Source organism: Sus scrofa, chromosome 1 (genome assembly GCF_054392235.1).
Source record: "Sus scrofa isolate SSC_HxYL_T2T_F1_AM1 chromosome 1, Sscrofa_HxYL_maternal_Yorkshire_Landrace_v2.0, whole genome shotgun sequence".
Lineage (NCBI taxonomy): Eukaryota > Metazoa > Chordata > Mammalia > Artiodactyla > Suidae > Sus > Sus scrofa.
This window is the reverse complement of record NC_139383.1, coordinates 26,274,356-26,294,394: the sequence shown is the minus strand read 5'-3', so window position 1 is coordinate 26,294,394 and position 20,039 is coordinate 26,274,356. Positions and strand designations below refer to the sequence as shown.

Here is a 20,039-nt window from a genome sequence, read left to right as displayed (position 1 = left end):
ACGTGTGAAATACGTGGTCGGGCAGAATAGCAGTCTATTCACAGGTAGGGCCCGAGCCCGGCACCAAGCCGGGTACCCAGTCTGGCCTAGAAGGGCTGTTCACTGACTAGTGGGCGCCTGGACAGCGGGATGCTGCGAGCGCTTCGTCACCCGGTGATGAGGGCTCCTCGAGCCTGGGCCAGATCGCGCCAACTCCGCCCGCCCCGGAGCAGGGAGGGGGCGTGGCAGGGAGAGGGGGACAGCGACTAGGCCCCTCCCCGCCCGCTGCCCGCCGCCACCCGACGCTCTCTCGGGCCGAGCCTGGTCAACGCCCGGCCGGCTAGCCAGCCCAGCACATCCGCCTCCACCTTTCCGCGAGCCTCGGTGCCCCAGGGGCCGCCTCGGAGACCTGGGCCCAGCCGCGGCCTCCAATCCCCATCCGGCGTCGCCGTAGCCGCGCGCGGGGCGCACCTGACCCGGCGGGAGGGGCGGCGGGCGGGGCGCGGGCCTGACGTGGCCGCCGCATGGAGCGGGCGTGATTCATCAGCCGCCGTGCGCGGTGGGAGCCGGGCGAGTGCAGCGGCTGCCTAGGCACCCAGGGCCGGGCTGCGGTGGCGGCGACGTCCCCCAGCGTCCCCTCGCTGTTGGCGGCCGGCTCCCGGCGAAGGTCAAGATGGAAGAGATCCTGAGGAAGCTGCAGAAGGAAGCGTCCGGGAGCAAGTACAAAGCCATCAAAGAGAGCTGCACCTGGGCCCTGGGTAAGCGCACCGAGCGGGGCGCGGGCGTAGAGCACCTGCCGGTGGGTCCTGCTCGCCGCCGCCGCTGCCGCCGGAGGGCCGCGAGGGCAGGGGCTGCAATGGCCACTCTGCGTGGGGGCTTTCGCTGAGCATCTGTGACCAATGCAATTGCGAGAGTTGCCTCGGTGAATTGATGTGTGATGTGCGAATTTGGGTTCGGCGGTTGACATCCATCCGCCTCCCCTTCGCTCTCTTTATCTTCTCTCAAACCGTAGCGGGGAACCGCTGTCCTTCCCTTCCCGCGGCCCCTTTCTTCAGATCCGCAGCACGGTGGACGGTGGACACCCGTCTCCGAGTTAGGACCACAAGCCGGTGGGAATCCAGTGGCCTGACTACGAAGCGCCTGTGGGCAAGAGGGAAGTTAAACCGTCAACCCTGATCTCAAAACCTTGGCGAGTGTAACCAGGAAGGAATGGCTTGTTTAATTTGGTTTTCCTGATAGAGGCCAGCTTGTTAAGTATTAGCTTTCATAATTATCGTACATGAAAAATAACATACAAGTGGGATCGTGTTACCTCTGCTATTCTAGTATGGTCTACCTTTCAGACAGGTGGGATTTTAGATTTGTGAACTATGCAAGCATTGAAATAAGTTCCAGGTAGCAAATGTGTTTCCTATCAGATTCAGGTTGCAGAACTCAACCTGGGAGAAAATTGAAAGACATTCCAATTAGGCAAGAATGTGGGCAATTGAAATTGTCAGGATGTGGATGCGGAGAGATGGGGAGCATACTTTGGGTGATAGTGATGCTTTAGAAAAAGAAAAAAGAAAAAGCAAAGGCCAAGAAGAAACCCGGGGCAGCTCTGTGGGCCCCTGGCCTTGCCCAAGCCTGCCTGTGATTCCTCAGTTGCCACTCAATTAAAACAAAAAATTGAATCCCTTTCCCTCGCAACCAAAAAGCTATTAGTGCTTGTCATGACAGCCTAAAAAGAGGTAGAGAAGGGCTGTTAGCAGTTGTTTCACTAAATGGAGAATTCTGATGGTGTTTTAGGTGACTCGGTTAATATTTAGAAGGTCTGAGTCCACATATGTTAGAATGTGTGTGTACAATCATAGCCACATCATTTTTTTTTTTTTTTAACATCTGCCTATCACAAGATTTTCTAGAATGTTGTCTAGGAAGTTTATCTTGTAGGCAGAATCAGAACTTGGCTGTTTGTTTACTGTTAGAGGGAAAAAAAATGGATCAGATGCAGAAGTGAGCAGCAAGGCTCTTAAAGCCACAGTACTATTTTTGCATTGCTATTGTCATTCAGCAGAGTGATCCTGGAGCTAGATTCCCAAATGCCTCTAATGAAGGGTCACAGATGGCTGGGTAACATAATAAAGCAGGGCGCAACCATGCTCTAAACATGCCATTTCTTGTACACGTTATTATTTTGCTGTAAGTTAAACAGATTTAGATAACAGGGAGGAAGAGCTCAATCTAGTAGTTTTAATACTTGGATTTTGACACTCAGCATCTTGTTAAGTTAAAGGGCAGTGTTGCCTAGTTTAGGTCCTTAAAGCTACCGGGAAGCCTGGAGCTGAGGCAGGTAGATGATCTGAGTGGAGCCTGGAGTCCAGCCTGACTGGAAGAATAGATGTGATTCCTAGAGTGGCTGTTCTCTAGTTAGCAAGAGGTGCCGGCAGTGCGGGGAAATGGTTAAATAACAATGCAGGGTGTTCATTTTGCAGGTTGGAAGGAGTAAACCCTGAAAACAGATCAAAGAGGGGCTGAATGTGTAGTCGGGGATGTGTGTGTGGTACAGGGTGGGAGGGGGCGTGCAATTGGTGTGAGCTGCTGGGGCTTTGGAAGTAAATTTGGCTTGAGGAATGGGTAAGCTGTGGGGTTCTTCTCTTCTTCGAGAAGAGCAAAGATTTATGAAGCCCTTCCCCGTACTAAGCAGTGGGGATAGGAGATGACTAAAATGCTTCCTCCTGTAATTAGTTTCTTAGCAGGGCATATTAGAGGGAGGATGCCGCAGAAACAAAGGCACAGAGGTTTGGTTTCCTGTTTTCCTGAGCACTCCAGTTCATTTCCCACTGTTCCATCAATTTTTTTTTTTTTATTTAAACCACAAAATACTCTTCACTCTTCAATCCCATACTTTTTTTTTTTTTTAAATAAAGTGTTAATTCCTTAGAATGCTCTTCAGAATCTAGCCTCAACCTTCTTTCTTCCCTTTTATTTTCTGGCTGCCCCATGGCATGTGGAGTCCCTGGGGCCAGGGATCAGGGCTGAGCTGCAGTTGCAACCTACGCTGCTGTGGCAATGTCGGATCCTTAACCCACTGCACCTGTCCAGGGATCGAACCTATGTCCCAGCAATCCGGAGATACTGCCGATCCCATTGGGCTCCAGCAGGAACTCCCCAGCCTTCTTTCTCATCACCCTCACAGCAAGGGTTCATGGTCTCAGTGAGCCTTGTACTTTCTTGAACATACTGTGGGCTGCAGGCATCTCTGCCTGGGCTCTGCTAGTCCTTCTGCCAGAACTTCCCTTCCAGACTCCCAAGGTCCAGCTCATATAAGACGCGCTGCCTGAGCTCCACAATTGAATCCCCTGGGCTCGGGGCACCTGCTGCCAGAGATGATGGTTGGTTGTGTGCACAGCTACTCTTCTAAGGGTGGGGTAGGGATACTTGGGAAATATAGTGGATTCAGGAGACCAATAAATAAATAAATAAATAATGAATTCAACCAGACCTAAGCAAAACAGAATTTATTCACTCTGCTAACTACATATCCCTTGGAAGGCTAGGTGTGGGTGAAGTTTGGCTCAGGAATTACATACTATTTCACAAACCTTGCTCAGCTCTTTTGGGCTGATGAACATGCTCGGTGTGAGTCAGCACACTTAGCCCCTCGCAGGAGAGAGGGATCATCTCCCACAAAGACCGTCATGGGCGAGAGGGGTCATTTCCACTCTTGGTCCATCTCAGAAGAGAGAGGTCATCGCCCACTTGGACAATTATAAGAGAAAGACATCTAGGCCCTCCCAGGAGACAGGAGTCATCTCCCACTAAAACCGTCTCGGGAGAGAGAGGGAGCATCCCCTCATTTAGGCCATTACAGCGGAAAGAGGTTATTTCTCACCTGGCCCATCATGTGATCATCTCAAGAGCACGGGCCTCTTCCAATCACTCCCACCCAGTCCTTGGTGTCACTCCTTCTCTCTCTGTCCTGATGGGTTGAGTGTGTACCCCTGAACCAGTCCTCTAGCTAAGGAGTGGAATGGGGTAACTGGTTAAGGCCAAGGCTACAAGGCTCACTGAAGTCCCAGAGTCAAGGAATTTCCTCAAAACAACATTAGGGTGCTGCTCCAGAAGGCATTAGGATGCTGGTCAACAGGAACAGCAAATGTTGACAGTGTAGACATGGGCTTTTTCAGTATAGGGACTGTCCCTTATGTTCGTTTGTGGCTTCCGTACTTACATTATGAGAGGCCTGTGTCCAACACATAAATAAATCAACATGTTAATGACTTACTTGGGTTTTACGTGATACTCCTCTTTTGCTCCCGTTATGAAAGTTAGATGTGCTCATTTTACGATATTGAAAAGTATTCAAACGCTATAAAGAAAAAAATTAAAATCCACTGTAATCTCACCACCCAGAGAAAGCCCTAATTACATTTCGGAGGATTTCCCTTCTGCAAAGGGTTATCCTGGATTGTGACTTGGCTTTTAACTTTAGCATGTTCTTCTACTTTGTTATTAATATGGCTCTGAAAGTCAGTTTTCTTAATGGCTGCTTAATAACTGGCAGGGGAGGAGTTCCCATTGTGGCGCAGTGGAAACGAATCCGACTAGAAACCATGAGGACATGGGTTCGATTGCTGGCTTCACTTGATGGGTTAAAGATCTGGCATCGCTGTCAGCTGTGGTGTAGGTCGCAGATGTGGCTCTGATCCTGCGTTGCTGTGGCTGTGGTGTAGGCCGGCAGCTACAGCTCCTATTTGCTCCCTTGCCTGGGAACCTCCACATGCCGTGGGAATGACCCTAAAAAGCAAAAAAAATAAATAATTGGCAAGGGATATATGTGGCCTCTTCCTCTCTTTTGAGCTATCTAGTTTACTCTCTTGTCAGTGAGGAAATAGTCTAAGGAATAGAAAAGAACAAGGGACTGTGCCAGTTTGTGGAAAGCCTGAAAGAATAGTCTTCTCCTTTAAGGACTGGCAGGACTGGAGGCTTCGGATGTGGGAACAGCAGGATGAAATTGAATGGCAGAACGTTAGAACTGGACCCTTTTAGAAACTTCAAGTGTTTTGCATATATCAGAAGCTCCTGTAGAATGGACGTGGGAAATGGAGGTGATGAGAAAGAAAATTAGAGGCTGGAATGCTAAGTAAGGGAAAAAGGAGGATCTGTCCAACCACCACCTCTAGTCCTACCCACTTTCCATTCCCACCACAGTGTCTGTTACCTTCACAGCCAAACTTCTTCAAGAGTGAATGTAGGGAGTTCCTGTCATGGTTCAGTGGAAATGAATCCGACTAGTATCCACGAGGACACAGGTTCGATCTCTGGCCTCCCTCAGTGGGTCAGGGATCTAGCATTACCGTGAGTTGAGGTGTAGGTCACAGACATGGTTCGGATCCTGCATTGCCGTGGCTGTGGCATAGGCTGACTGCTGTAGCTCCGATTAGACCCCTAGCCTGGGACCCTCTATACGCCTTGGGTGCAGCCCTAAAAAAAGACCAAAAAAAAAAAAAAAAGTGAATGTAGTGATTGCATTGAGAACTCTACCCAGTATTCTGTGATAATCTATGTGGGAAAAGATTCTTTTTTTTTTTTTTAATTACTCAGTGAATTTTATTACATTTATAGGTGTACAACAATCATCACAACCAAATTTTACAGCATTTCTATCCCAAATCCTCAGTGCATCCCGCCGCCCCCCAACCTGTCTCCTTTGGAAACCATAAATTTTTCAAAGTCTGTGAGTCAGTATCTGTTCTACAAAGAAGCTCATTGTGTCCTTTTTTTAGATTCCACATGTAAGTGATAGCATCTGATGTCGGTGTCTCATTGTCTGACTGACTTCACTTAGCATGATAATTCCTAGGTCCATCCATGGTGCTGCAAATGCAGTTGTTTCTTTCCTTTTAATGGCTGAGTGATATTCCATCATGTATATGTACCACATCTTCTTTATCCACTCTTCTCTGGGTAGACATTTAGGTTGTTTCCATGTCTTGGCTATTGTATATAGTGGTGCCATGAACATTGGGTACATGTATCTTTTTGAGTCACTATTTTTCTCTGGATAGATGCCCAGGAGTGGGATTGCTGGATGAAATGGTAATTCTATTTTTAGTTTTCTGAGGATTCTCCATACTGTTTTCTACAGTGGTTGCACCAATTTACATTCTATGTAGGAGAAGATTCTGAGGGAGAAAGGATATGTGTATGTGTATGACTGGGTCACTTTGTTGTACAGCAGAAATTATCACAACCTTGTAAATCAGCTATACTTCAATAAAATTTAAAAAAAACCTAATAGTGGGACCACAAAACAAACAAACAAAAAATGAATGTAGTGATTGTGTCCACATTCTCACTTTATTTTTTTGCCTTTTCTAGGGCTACACCCATGGCATATGGAGGTTCCCAGGCTAGGGGTCTAATTGGAGCTGTAGCCACCGGCCTACGCCAGAGCCACAGCAACTCAGGATCTGAGCTGCATCTGCAACCTACACCACAGCTCACGGCAATGCCAGATCCTTAACCTACTGAGTGGGACCTGGGATCAAACCCACAACCTCATGTTTCCTAGTCAGACTCGTTAACCACTGAGCCACGACAGGAACTCCAACATATCCTCACTTTCTGCTCACCCTTCAACTCACTCTCATCTTTCTCCTCCACCTCTCAGTGAAGAATAATGTACCAAGACCTCAGTCTAACAGACCTCCTCACATCCCTCTTACCAGTCCTCTTGGTGACACTGAACCTCCTGGGAGCCCGCATGACCTTGGCTTCATGCCCACACCCTGCCTGATTTGATCCTGCCTCTTGAGCTGCTCTGTCTCCTTTGCAGCTCCAGCTCCTCCTCAGCCTAAAAGTTTGCATTTCCCAAGAGTTAGCCCAAGCCCTCTTTTCCGACTCCCAGCCCGACTGGAGTAGAACACATTCAGACCCGCAGCCCCAGTGCGGTTTCTGAGAGTGTGATGCCCACATTTGTATCCCAGGGATGGGATGGGCTCCTTGTGGCTGCTCTGTGACTGCCTTTCCCTGTTCCCTTTCTTCTAGCTCCCTGTCAGCACTTGTAGAGTTGGGCACTGTTGCACGTCCTGAGTTGAATGTAAACTTTTCTGCCTGATGAGGAAAACTACAGTGATTTGGTTGTTCAGTGTCAAGCCCTCTTGGGAAGCAGCATCAAGTTGTCGGGACACTGGCTCTGCCCTGCCCCCTGCTGGGCCGGACTGACCCACGTGGCCCTGGAGCTGCTCCAGCACCTGCTTCTCAGGGTCCGTTTTCTCATTATCCTGTGTCATTTTAAGAACTGACATCAAGTCCTACTTCTTCCCTTGGCCGTGTAGCCACTGCACCACCGACTCTTCTGATGCATCTTTCTATTTTGCTGACTGCCTTGCTTACACCCTCTGTTTTGCCCCGTGGACCACAGCAGGCCCAGATCCTATCATATTTTGGCCTTTTTCACTCCTGAGTCTCAGGGGTACATTTAGTGTCCACTGTTCCTCTGATCTCTTAGCAGGGTGGGGAGGGACATTTCTCCTTCCCCAATACAACGAGTTCAGATTAGCAGGGCTTCTTGACTCTATAAACAGTGAAGAGAGGAATCAGGAGTTTGAACTGAAAAACTAGAGACAAGTTGAAGTGTGTGATGTCGTGATTTATAATAACAAATGTATATTTAGTCCTGGTCCCAGTTTCTGGCTCAGAGCTCCTAAAAGCCTTGGAATTTCCAAAGGGAAGAGAGCAAGGAAGCATCATTTGTTATGTTAATGAAGTTGTTTTTGGACCGCAGCTAAGGATGGGGGCTGGTTGCCAGGAGAACCAAACTTTTCTTCGGTGCCACCCTCCTGACCTCCTCAGAGGGGAAAGGAGTTGAAGATTGAGAGGAGGTCTTGTGGACGAGCCAAAGGAGAATTTTTAAGTATGGATGACTTGCATGTAAATAATTGAGTCGACTCGTTTATAATTACAGTAATTAAAAAAAAGGAACCACCAATGAAATTTATGTATAATTTAGATTCTCGGTCTTCACATATTTATTTTTAACTTTGTAATTTTCCTTTTGCAGAAACCCTGGATGGTGTGGATACCATTGTCAAGATCCCTCCACACTTACTAAGGTAAGGAGACTGGAGTTGTGTAATATAGTGGAAGTAAAAATTGCCCACTGTGTTTTCCTAAAGGCTCAGATAACCTCAGTGGGTTATTGCCTCTTATTTGCTGACTGATGGCTTTTTCACACCCGTGAACTGGGATATTTCATGCGGTTAGCAATAATGAGAACCTGAAAACACTGATTTCTCCCTATCCTGAAGTGGGTGAAGTCAGTAATCCAAAGGAACCTGCTGTGGAAGTTAGGGATGAAAGGACAAAATTGTTCAAAAAGAGAAAGGACCAAAACCTAAGTGACCATGTGGGCAGTGAGCAGTATCTGCCACTGTGGGTTAGGAAATGGCGCCCCCTCTGGAGGGAGGCAGCCCTACACCATACCGAGTGGATTTATGCTCTCTCTGGCCTCTTGGTTGGACACCTTCTCTCGAACTCTGTAGCCACTGGCAGCAGCCCTGAGAGAATGAATCCCATTTCCCCATTTCCTCAGCTCACCCTTTCCCCTCCCCGCCTCCACCATCATGAGAGAAATGCATGCCTTTTGTGGAAGATTTGGAACCAATAAGAAAGTTGTCCATGATTACACCACCTTAAGGATGACCTTTGAAAATAGCTTAAAAGATTCCCGCCATACATATTTTTACAAGTTGATATGACGTTTTATTAACAAGTGTGTTTCCTGCTTGGTTTTTTGGTCAGTACCATATGAAGAACATTTTTTAATGAGAATAAATGGTTTTCAAATTAAAATATTGCATATGCTTCCCTTGTATGGCAGCTGTAACATAAATTATTTAGAAGTTTTCTTTTTTTTTTTTCTTTTGTCTTTTTAGGGCTGCACCTGTAGCATATGAAGATTCCCAGGCTAGGGGTCTAATTGGAGCTGTTGCTGCCAGCCTACGCCAGAGCCACAGCAACGCCAGATCTGAGCCGAGTCTGCGAACTACACCACAGCTTACAGCAACGCCAGATCCTTAACCCACTGAGCAAGGCCAGGGATTGAACCCGCACCCTCATGGTTCCTAGTCAGATTCATTTCCGGTGTGCCACGACCGGAACGCCTACTTAGGAGTTTTCTTATTATTAGGTATTTGGATTGTTTCCAGATTTTTTTTGAGATTGTTAAAAACTTAGTCTTTTGTTGAGTATAGTTTCTATATTGTCAAGATACTATGATTTATTAGGTATTTTCTCTCGTTTCAAGTAGATTGAACAAGAATTATGTTTCTGTCTTTTTTAAAAATGTATTACTTCTCCTGTAGTGTCAGCTCCAGGCTTGATGTATTAGAAGAGAATTCAGCTGTTAATCAAACCAAGTGTATTTTTGTAGGTATTAAGCTTCTAGGTGGATAGACTATCTGGCAGCAACATTCTTGCCCAGAAGAGGGGTGTTCCAGCTTGATATTATTGCACACAAAGGAATGTGAAAACTCTCCAAGTGGCACCAAAACAGAGATGGTTTAAGGGAGATGATTTCCTAGTCGCCAACTTCTGTAGGTCCCCTGTCTTAAAATTACTTGCTTTGGAACTGATTTTGCCACGTTTTCTTTCTCATTTCACTTCTTACAGTCACCCCCTCCCTCTTGTCTAAGGACAGCTGTCTCCCATCCCATCCTGACTTTAATTAAGGCGTGTTGTCCTGGGTTGCAAAACTCTTCCCACCAGTAAAGGACTATGGAAATATCAGTGTCTGTACTGATAAAGGGGATGGATATAATGACCAGGGCACACATCTTTTTGCAAGTTAGTTTTTACTTCTTGGCTTTCAGCAAAATTGGAGGAGAACCGAATCTAGTTATGGGATAATAGACAAAAAGATTTTTTTGATGATAAATCTCCTTCATTCATTTCTTACTTATGTAAACAAGGTTTCTTATTGCTTACATCTTTAAACGTGAAAAAAAAGTATGTTAAACCCCACCCCCACCTTATTAGAGCACTAGAGAATATTCGTCCATAGTGTATGAACTAATTGAGGAGAAAAAGAAACAAGCCCTGTCCATTTCTTTAGAAATACAGTTCTAATAAAATTATACTTGCTGTGTTAACTATATTAACATTCTTAATATTAAGTAATTATTAGTGTTGTTTGGATGAGTTGTATGCATTATTAATGATTGCGCAAACCAGAAGAAGATGGAACATTTGTAAGCCTACGGCCACAGGAAATTTAAACAAAAATCACTTTATTCACTTTTTTTTACAAAGAAATAGGGAGATTAATAAAATCAAGTATTAAAATATGTTATAATGATAGAAAATTCAGGGGGGGTACTAAAATGGAAATACAAGTTCGAGGAGATAAGAGAACAATGCAGCTTCTATTTACTGTTAAAGCAGAGTTTGTGTATTTTTTGATGAAGGCAGTTTTAAAAATGGTGTGGTATTTGGATTTCATTAGATGCATTTAAATGAGTGATATGTTTTCATTAAAATTTTGCTAATTCCCATATTACAGCCTTTGCAATTCAAATTATGGGTGAGAATTTAAATGTCAACTTAAGATGTGTGAAAAATGGAATTTTCCTTTTTTCTTAGTGGCTATAGGAGCAAAAATATTTGATGACACTGTTCTGAAAGTTGTTTCTCAATCCAAAGTGCTGTTGAAGCTGTGTGAGATTTTCTGTGGTTTGTGGTCTGTGATAAAAGGTCTGCCTTCACTGTGAGGGGTGAGAAGGTGATACTGATGCCAGAAGAGGCTCCTGGTACAAAAATTGGGAATGTTCATGAAAAGACAACTGGCATTTCCCAGCTCTTGGTGCATGTGTGGCCAGATGAGTTGCAGAAAATACAGTGTTAATGGGCCGAAGGACCATGTTTGAGCCCCTGTTTAACCACCGAGCTTTATTTTTGTCCATGATATTGAGATTTGTCCCAGAGCTAGCTGGCTACTTTGCACAACTGTAGAAGGTAGCCACAAAATTGGCGGGAAGGATGCTGGGTGAGAAACTGTGGATGAATGTTTTATATCAGTGTTTTTACATATCTTCACCATCACTAGAAATATAATTCAGAGTGTTTGTCTGAATGATATAGAGCTGATGATGTCATCCTGTATACAGAGGAATGTGCCTTATTCTATTCCAGATGTGCAGTGGGGTATATCAAGCGTTCTTGTACAGAGAACTGAACTCTATGAATAAGACTTAGCAGATGTGAACCTTGCATTCAAAAGTTTTATATTTCGAGAGAGGAGAATGAAGACAAGTAGCTGGAAAACAGTTAAGAAGTAGCAAGCGTTAACTTTATTGTAGAATTTTATGCAAATCAGAAGGTTTCAGGAGTTCCCGTCGTGGTGCAGTGGAAATGAATTGGACTAGGAACCATGAGGTTGTGGGTTCAATCTCTGGCCTCGTTCAGTGTGTTAAGGATCCAGTGTTGCTGTGAGCTGTGACATAGGCCAGCAGCTGTAGCTCTGATTAGACCCCCTAGCCTGGGAACCTCCATATGCTGAGGGTGCGGCCCTAAAAAAGCAAAAAAAAAAAACCCAAAAAACTGAAGGTTTCAGTTTGACTGTGATCTACAATAGCTGGGAGCCTTTTAATGCCTCTTTTAGGGTATAGGAATATGCCATAATTTGAAGAAAAATGAGCTATTGAATCAATAATAGTCTTATTGGCTGTTTCACTTTGGTGTCGGGGAGGTGATATAATGAGAAGATACACCCTAATGGACTTTCCCTCCCCTCTGTTGTGAATCAGTTTTCTTTAATCTTCTTATTCATCTTCCAGGCATTTTTAAACCCACAGGACACTTACTCTGTCTAGTCATTATATTTAACATGGCATCTTAATATTTGAGCACAATAAATCAAAAAAAATTTTTTTAATTTAAGCATTGTAAATATTTGTCTACTTTTAAGAAAGAATTTGGGCATATTAATTACTTTTCTTCAGTTGTACTTCCATTTTAATGATTCTTTTCTTGAATTGTATTTAATATATAAGAAGGCAGATTCATAAATTATTTCTTGGCATTCTCCTGATTTTGTATTCAGATTCAGTTTCCATGTCTGTTGCATAATCACCTAGAAGTGATTATTTGCAGATTTTTTTGTTGTTTCAGGTTTTGGAAAGGGCTACCTGGACTAAATCAATCTCAAATACTTTTGCTGTGCTGTTTTTCTTTTCCATTGATTGCTTTTCAAGTTAAATATATTAACATTCTGGTTAATAATTATTAATACTATTCTGGTCAATTGTGTGCATTAGTAATGATAGCTCAAACCTAACGAAAATTACAAAACAAAAAGATGACCCACAGAATGGGAGAAAATATTTGCAAATGAAGCGACTGACAAGGGATTAATCTCTAAAATTTATAAATACCTCCTGTGCTCAATACCCAAAAAACAAACAACCCCATCAGAAAATAGGCAGAATATCTAAATAGACACTTCTCCCAAGAAGACATACCGATGGCCAAAAAACACATGAAAAGATGTTCAACATTACTCATTATTAGAGGAATGCAAATCAAAGCTACTATGAGGTACCACTTTACACCAGCCAGAATGGCTGACATCAAAAAGTCTACAAACAATAAATGCTGGAGAGGGTGTGGAGAAAAGGGAACCCTGTGACACTGTGAAATGTAAATTGGTGCAACCACTTTGGAAAAAAGTATGGAGAATCCTCAGAAAACTAAAAATAGAATTACCATTTGATACAGTAATCCCACTCCTGGGCATCTATCCAGAGAAAAACCATGACTCGAAAAGATACATGTACTCCAGTGTTCATTTCAGCACTATTTACAATAGCAAGACATGGAAACAACCTAAATGTCCAACCACAGAGGAGTGGATAAAGAATGTGGTACATATACACAATGGAATATTACTCAGCCATTAAAAAGAAAGAAAGAATGGCATTTGCAGTAACATGGATGGACTAGAAATTATCATGCTAAGTGAAGTTAGTAACACAGTGAGATACCAATGTCATATGCTATAACTTACATGTGGAATCTAAAAAAAGGACACAATGAGCTTCTTTGTAGAACAGATACTGACTCACAGACTTTGAAAAACTTATGGTTTCCAAAGGAGACAGGTTGGGGGATGGGGGGATGGGAGGGGGTTGTGGGATGGAAATGCTATAAAATTTGGTTGTGATGATTGTTGTACAACTATAAATGTAATAAAATTCATTGAGTTTTTTTTTAAAGAAAGGAAAAAAGAAAAAGAAAATTGAAGCCTTTTTTTCTTTTGCCATTGATTGCTCTGAGGACTTCTTATGCAAACAGAAGTCCACATGAATGATTTTAGTGACTCTAGTGATGGGATTTGGTCATGCATAGGGAACTGTAGGGGAGAAACCCACCAGAAAACATTTCAGATGGAATTAAGGATGGAGAGAGGCATTGCTTATTTCTTCCCAGGCTTGTTCACTGAGCAAATGCCTATTCTTATTGTTGATACAGTGAGCATGAGCAGCCTTAGCAACCAGGATAGGGGTTCAGGTAGAGTGTCCAGTGAGATTCAATGTCGGGAATGGAGAAAGGTCCAGGGAACCCATCTGGTAGAATACTTCCTGAGTTTGTCAGGTGATAAATATGTGAAAATCCTTCCGCCTTCCTGGAAAAAAATGTTTTGCTTTTGATCTTGGGGGTGAGATTTCCTTATCTTCCTCCATAAGGAGCCTGGACCTCACTGCCTTTGCTCTTTTTTCACCTTTTTTATTTTTTTTTACCCACACCTGCGACATTACTGCAGCATATGGAAGTACCTGGGCCAGGGATCAAAGCCAAGCCAGAGCTGCAAGCTGTGCCACAGCTGCAGCAGCACTGGATCCTTAACCCACTGTGCCAGGCCAGGGATTGAACCAGTGCCTCCACAGAGACAAGCCAGATCATTAACCCACTGCACCACAGCAGGAACTCCATCTTCCCCCTCTTCTTTCAGATCTTGCATGTTTTCAAGGGTTGATAAAACCTGTGAATTGGTGGGCCTTTGCAGTATGCTCACACTCAAGAAAGAATCCAGCCATAGCTCAGGCTCTCCCAGGTTGGGGTTCCCATCTCTATGGCCTCCTTGTTTAACTAGCAAAAGGCAGCTTAGGATGTTTCCTTTGAATGACAGACTCTGTAGAATATCTCTGACCAAGTCAGGGGAATAGGTAGTTACTGACTCCATCATTATTTGCTGCTGGTTTTTCAACCAAGTAATCAATAAAACCTGGAAGCCACTGATTAAGAACTATTAGTAGTAAATAGTGTTAAATATTTCCTCTTCCCTGACATCTTTCTGCGTTACCTTCTCACCCCTATACCTCTTGCTTTTTCCCTATGGTTTGGGAATCAGGTGGGATAACTCAGATAACCCGATGGTTTATGGAATTTTCAGGGCTGCTGTGGGTTTTGTTATGAATATCCAGAGCTGATGTCTGTGTTTCGTGAGGCCATCACCAGCTTTCTTTCGTGAGACCCACCTGGAGTACCTCTGTGTCTCATAACTTCAGTAATATTTAGTTTCTTGCATTGAACTTCCTCTTCCATGACCCACTGTCTTTGTGTTGGCTTGGTTATGATAGGAGCTAAATCTGTCTGATGTTTTCTCTCTAAAATGTTGAGAGCTTTTATTTTATCTAACCCTATGTGTTAAAAGGAAAAGGGCTTCTGCCACTTCTATGGCCGGTTCAGTACCATGGCTGTTTGCACTCTTTGGCTCTTCTGGATTGTTCTTGACCTGCTGGCATATTTCCAGGGAATGTGCTTCCCTTTCTAATGGACTCCAGCAGGGTTCTGCTTCTGAGTCTTTGTTGGAAATGGTCAGTCCCTCTGCTGGCATCTGGCGGAATGCCCTGCCTGCTGTTTTCCCCAGTGGATGTGAAACTCCAAATTTTGGAGCCTTGAGTTTGGATGCTCTGACCTGGTTCTTTGTCCATCCGCAAGGATGGTGCTTTTCAGCCCATGCCAAGACCCACAGACCTTCAGCCTCTACCACTTTGGACATCATGGCTGAGCTGCCTGCTCTCTTAAAACTCTTCCATTGTCCCTACCAGATTCCCAAGAGGCTCACTTCCCCAGGGCTGGGACCAGGGGGAAGTGAATGAGACCAGGTTGTGCATAAACATGCCAGATCCTACCTTCCTTTACAATTTTGATATTTTGCTCATCATGGAATTTTTGCATGAATTTGGAGTTTTTAAAATGTGGTCTTAAAATATATCTTGATGACCGAGTTTCTAGTTCTCCCTTAAATTTTGTTCCCAAGGCCAATGCCTCACTCCCTCACCCTAGTTCTGGCCCTGCGATCCCCATTCTTTGAGAAAGTTCTCACGGCTGCTAAGATGATCCATATTCAAATCAAGCTTTCTTCTGCCTCCTCCAGATTCTGTAGACTGTGTGGGTCTGTCCTGCTTTTTTTTTTTTTTTTGTCTTTTGTCTTTTTTTTGTTGTTGTTGTTGTTGTTGCTATTTCTTGGGCCGCTCCCGCGGCATATGGAGGTTCCCAGGCTAGGGGTCGAATCGGAGCTGTAGCCACCGGCCTACGCCAGAGCCACAGCAACGCGGGATCCGAGCCGCATCTGCAACCTACACCACAGCTCACGGCAACGCCGGATCGTTAACCCGCTGAGCAAGGGCAGGGACCGAACCCGCAACCTCATGGTTCCTAGTCGGATTCGTTAACCACTGCGCCACGACGGGAACTGCCGTCTGTCCTGTTTTGAGTGGAACCTCTGTGGCATTTGCCATCAGAGAAGCAAGCTCTTTCCCATGACCAAGGCCATGTTTAGCGAGAGCCCCCCTTCTAGGATACTCTCTCCCACGTGCACAATGTTTTACTGAAGGCATTTCCCAATCTCTGCTCCTCTCCCTCTGGAGATCATCTCATGTTGAAATAGAGCTTCTGCCCACCAAAGCTTAGACCAAAACAGTAGGTCTGGAAGTCTTTGGTTAGCAATCCAATGCTCCCTTTTCTATGGGACACTAAAATACTAGGGGGACATTCTGAGCTGCTCTCTTCATCAGGATTATTCACTGTGCATCTTATAACATGCCTCCTTTCTCACTTCCTCATCCTACCCATCCTTCTCTCCTTTGTGCCCTCGCTGTACTCTTCACACGATTCTGCCATGGCACTTGTCAATCAGGTTGGCAGTTGTTTAAGGGGTCTATTCTGAGACCTTGTCTTCAAGGAGTTCATATGTATAAATTACAGATCTTTTCAGCCCCTAGTTCAGTGCCCTCTATGTGTTCATAGGATGAAACTGCCAGACTCTGCCCTGTGCATCTCAGCAATCTTGAGTCCTGATCTCTTACATTTTTGGAAAACATAATATTTGGAAGAATCTGTGCCACAATGGAAATCTCAACTTTGGCAAAAGAACCTGTATTATGTCACTGACTGAAAGGGTAAGTCCCAAAGAGTAGACCACAAACCCAACACCCAATCCATTGACCTCAGCTAATTTAGTCTTTAATCCCTTACTCTCTACTCAAGCAAAGCCCTGGCTAAATCTAATGAGTATTATTAGACTGAGGTTGAGGGAGGTGGTAGTCATCAAGACCTTGATTAATTTTTTTTAAAGTCACACACATTTATTACATTTTAATTTTACGTGCATAGAGACATCACAGAAAGCAGTGAATGCCCTAAGGATTGGAGAAATGGAGAGTTTATAGACCATCTTAACAGGGAAAAGGGAGGGGGAGAATGGCCACTTATGGGAGAACAGATGATGTTTAGGAAAGATCAGTGGGCACTTAGGAAAGTGGATGGGGATATGGTGGTTGTGACAACGTCTGTGGTGTGCTGTTAACTCCTCGCCTTTTCTCCTGTGATGAGAGCCGTCTTCCCTGCATGATAAAACCCCTGGCGAGGGGATTTATGACAGTCGAGTTCTTTTTGGGGGGAAGATCTGTTTAGGCAGAAAAGGGGAATTCAGAGACAGCCCCTTCCTGCACTGGTTGCTTCTCAAATGTCTTCAGCTCAAAATAACCTTTGTGTTAGAGTGGCAAGTTTGGGGTGGGGTATTTTGACTTCCCAAACTAGTTAATGGTGGAGCTGGACTTAGCCCAAGTTGGCTATTTTATTGTTGTTTTCTCCTAAGCCCTTGCCGTTTGCTGAGAGTATTTTGGTAGTCGTTTTGTAAATGAAGAAAAAGAGGTTGTAGCTAATAGCACTCTTATGTGTTGGCACTGTTTTAAGTGCTCTATATGTATTATTTACTCCCCTGCAGCAACCCTATGTAAGACCTTCATTAATGTTCTATGCCAAAGAACAGTGACTATACAAGGGTTCAGCTCTCCCTGGGTTCCCATGAAGAGTCCTTGGCCCACCTGCAAAGCTATGCTGGCTGCGCTTTACTGCCCCCAACATGAATTTGACTTGGAGTATTTCTGTTCTAAAGAACTAAAGAATTCCCACCTCCATCCCTCTCTGACCCAGGATGTGACCTTTCTCTAAATCCAAGTAATTTACAATAGGACCGGTCCAGATGAGATTAAACTGTCCAGGGAATCCTCGAGCCATCTTGTTAAAAGGCAGCCATTGGCAACAACTGTCTTGTTGGCATTTCTCAATACCCTTTGGGAACAATCCCAGACGTTACTCCAGCCATGGCCAGGCTGCCGTTTTCCTTACCTTCTCTGTGATTCTTCAGATTCTTCAGAGCCAACCTCAGCCTAATTACTTTTCTCCTGCCAGTTGTCTTTCCCAGAAAGACTCCAACAGTCCTACTTCCCATTTGTCCTTTAAGTGTCCCCCCCACCCCATCCCCACCCTGGCTGGGCCTCCGCTCAGCCTTCTAAAGGCTTCATTTTGCCTGCCTGGTCCAGACACTTCTTTCAACTCAGATGCTGACGTGTTCCTCCTTGTTTTGATTTGGGGACCTCCTGATCTTTCATGTAGGATGGGAGCACATTCATTAGCATTTATGCTTAGTGTGAATAGCTTCCTATTCTTTGTGTGGTTTTATTTTATTGCTTTTCTGCTGCTTTTATCTCTTTTTTAGTGTTTTAGTTCTGTGCTTTGAACCCTGGAGCAGCTTCTACAAGATGTGCAAATTTTTAGTTTTTTAACTGAGGAAATAAGCATCTCCACATCAACTGAGAAGGGCTGTGTGTGATTTCAAATGGATGCATGGGTTTGGCAGGCAGTTTCAGGCTGATCATTGTTGTTTCCACCTTTCTTATGTCACAGGGAGGTACTTTCTTAGGTCATGGAAAAGTGTCATGGAGAAGTTGGAAGGGGGCTCCCCTTGCTAAGTCCTGGTGTTAGGAGGAGGGAGCAAAGGATACCTGTGTAGCATCCCCAGGCCCTGTCCTCAGCTTGTGTCAACCGAAAGGAGGATGTTAGCATAAATGCGGGACAGATGCTTCTAATGAGGCTTCTGTGTCATTCCAGGTGAATTACAAAGAGCTGTGCTTCTCCTGGATCTAAACTCATCTTGAGGGCTCATCTCTTGGTAGTTGCTGCATTTCTTCCCTACTGTGGCTGATTTCTCTTTGCAGAGTCATGCAAATGTAAGGAAGTTTTGACTCTCTTGATTTTTTTGTTTGTTCTGCATCAGGAAACAAACAAACAAAAAAGACCTGTAGGCTCAAGACACTTTAGTCTAAGCCTAGCTCCGTTTCAGTTTTTGAGAAGTCTTTATCTTGCGGAGCCATGAAAGGAAATATAGAAGGAGAGGTCGGCCTTGCCCTGGGTCAGTGGGAATCATTTAAGTGAACAAGGGCTTGCCTTGGAGTTGACCTAAACTGTTCCAGCTTCTGAGATCTAGCTTCCCCTAAACAGGTGAGCAGTTTGCCACAACGACCAGCCCGCAGGAAGAAAGTGGCATGTGGAGTAGCCCTTAAGGACTGTAAGCCAACCCTTTAGCATTCCGTCTAATGGGGGTGCTGAAATCCATGGTAGAAATCAAGGTGCCCCAAAGATCTAGTTTCTCTTTTTCCTTATCCTACTGCTGTGGGAACCAAGAGTGTTCCTGTCACATTTCAACATAGTATAAGCGATAACACTGTGTATATTTCCAAACTTAGAAACAGCTGCTTCTGTGTATCTGCCAGCCTGGAAAGTCAGTTCTAATGGTTTTTGTGTTCTAACCTCTTTAATAAGGAAGACCTACGGCTAACTCTCAATTATAAAGCTTCTTCTTGTTAATAGCCCTGGACCTAAAAGCACTTTTAAATGATGCATTCAATTAAAGCAGTGCATGACTGACGAGGCTAAGAGGTAGGGGTTATTGGGATTGAGTGATATTTTGGGGTGTGAGCAATATATTAATGACCAAAACCAACCATGGCCACTCATCCTTCCTTTAGAACAAGTACTTGATGTCTTTATTTTATGGCACTTGGCTCTAAAGAGAAGCGTTAGAAGGAAACATACACCATTTTGAAAAAGTCTAAAATTGCTTTCTTAGGTCTTTTTATTTCTTTCGAGTGAGGATTTTTGCTGTGTGGGTTATTCTGTGCATGCTTTTTATAATTAAGCTGTGTCTTACAGGCATGTTAGGTCCAAATTTCCTGCTTTAATCTCAAAGTATGCCTCTGAGAAATTGCTTATATTGAGGGGTTATAAAAATGGATTCCAAGGGACCTGAGCTCATCGATTCAGTGATGTAAATGGCTTAGAGGTGTTTGTCTCTCTCTTACTCACCCTCTAGGACCTTTCTACTGGGGACAGTGCAAAGACTCAAATGGTATTTAGTTTCTTTGGAAATCTTTGTGTATTACAAATTTCATATTTGTATTTTTTGCCCATTTATGTATAGTTGAACTGTTTATAACTCAGTAGGACTATGTAATTACACAATGCCCTGATGTATATTCTTTTCAAGTGAAGTCCAATAAATTTGACCTAGGAGAGCTCCATTTACCTGTTTTATAGTTCAGTACTGTTATGACTCTTAGCATGCTTAATTACCCGTAATTCATGTTTCTCCGACTAAATTTGAGATGCTAGAGATTAAGTTAACATTTTTCAACCTTTATTCGGTGCCAGGGACTCTGATGTGTTACCCATGC

The 20,039-nt window shown here is 44.1% G+C and overlaps 1 protein-coding gene across 6 annotated transcripts in view; it reads left to right on the top strand.

Annotated features, from left to right (window-relative positions):
- Nucleotides 1-302: 302 nt before the first annotated feature.
- Nucleotides 303-20,039, top strand: part of ARFGEF3 (ARFGEF family member 3) — a 186,356-nt gene continuing 166,619 nt past the window's right edge. For all 6 annotated transcript variants that reach the window (XR_014845343.1, XR_014845341.1, XR_014845342.1 and 3 more), the window contains exons 1-2: nucleotides 303-737; nucleotides 8,027-8,078. Coding sequence is in view for 3 of the 6 variants with exons in the window: in XM_085024869.1 (XP_084880995.1) it covers nucleotides 653-737; nucleotides 8,027-8,078 (137 nt within the window). In the remaining 3 variants the exon portion in view is untranslated. The remainder of the gene's footprint in view (nucleotides 738-8,026; nucleotides 8,079-20,039) is intronic.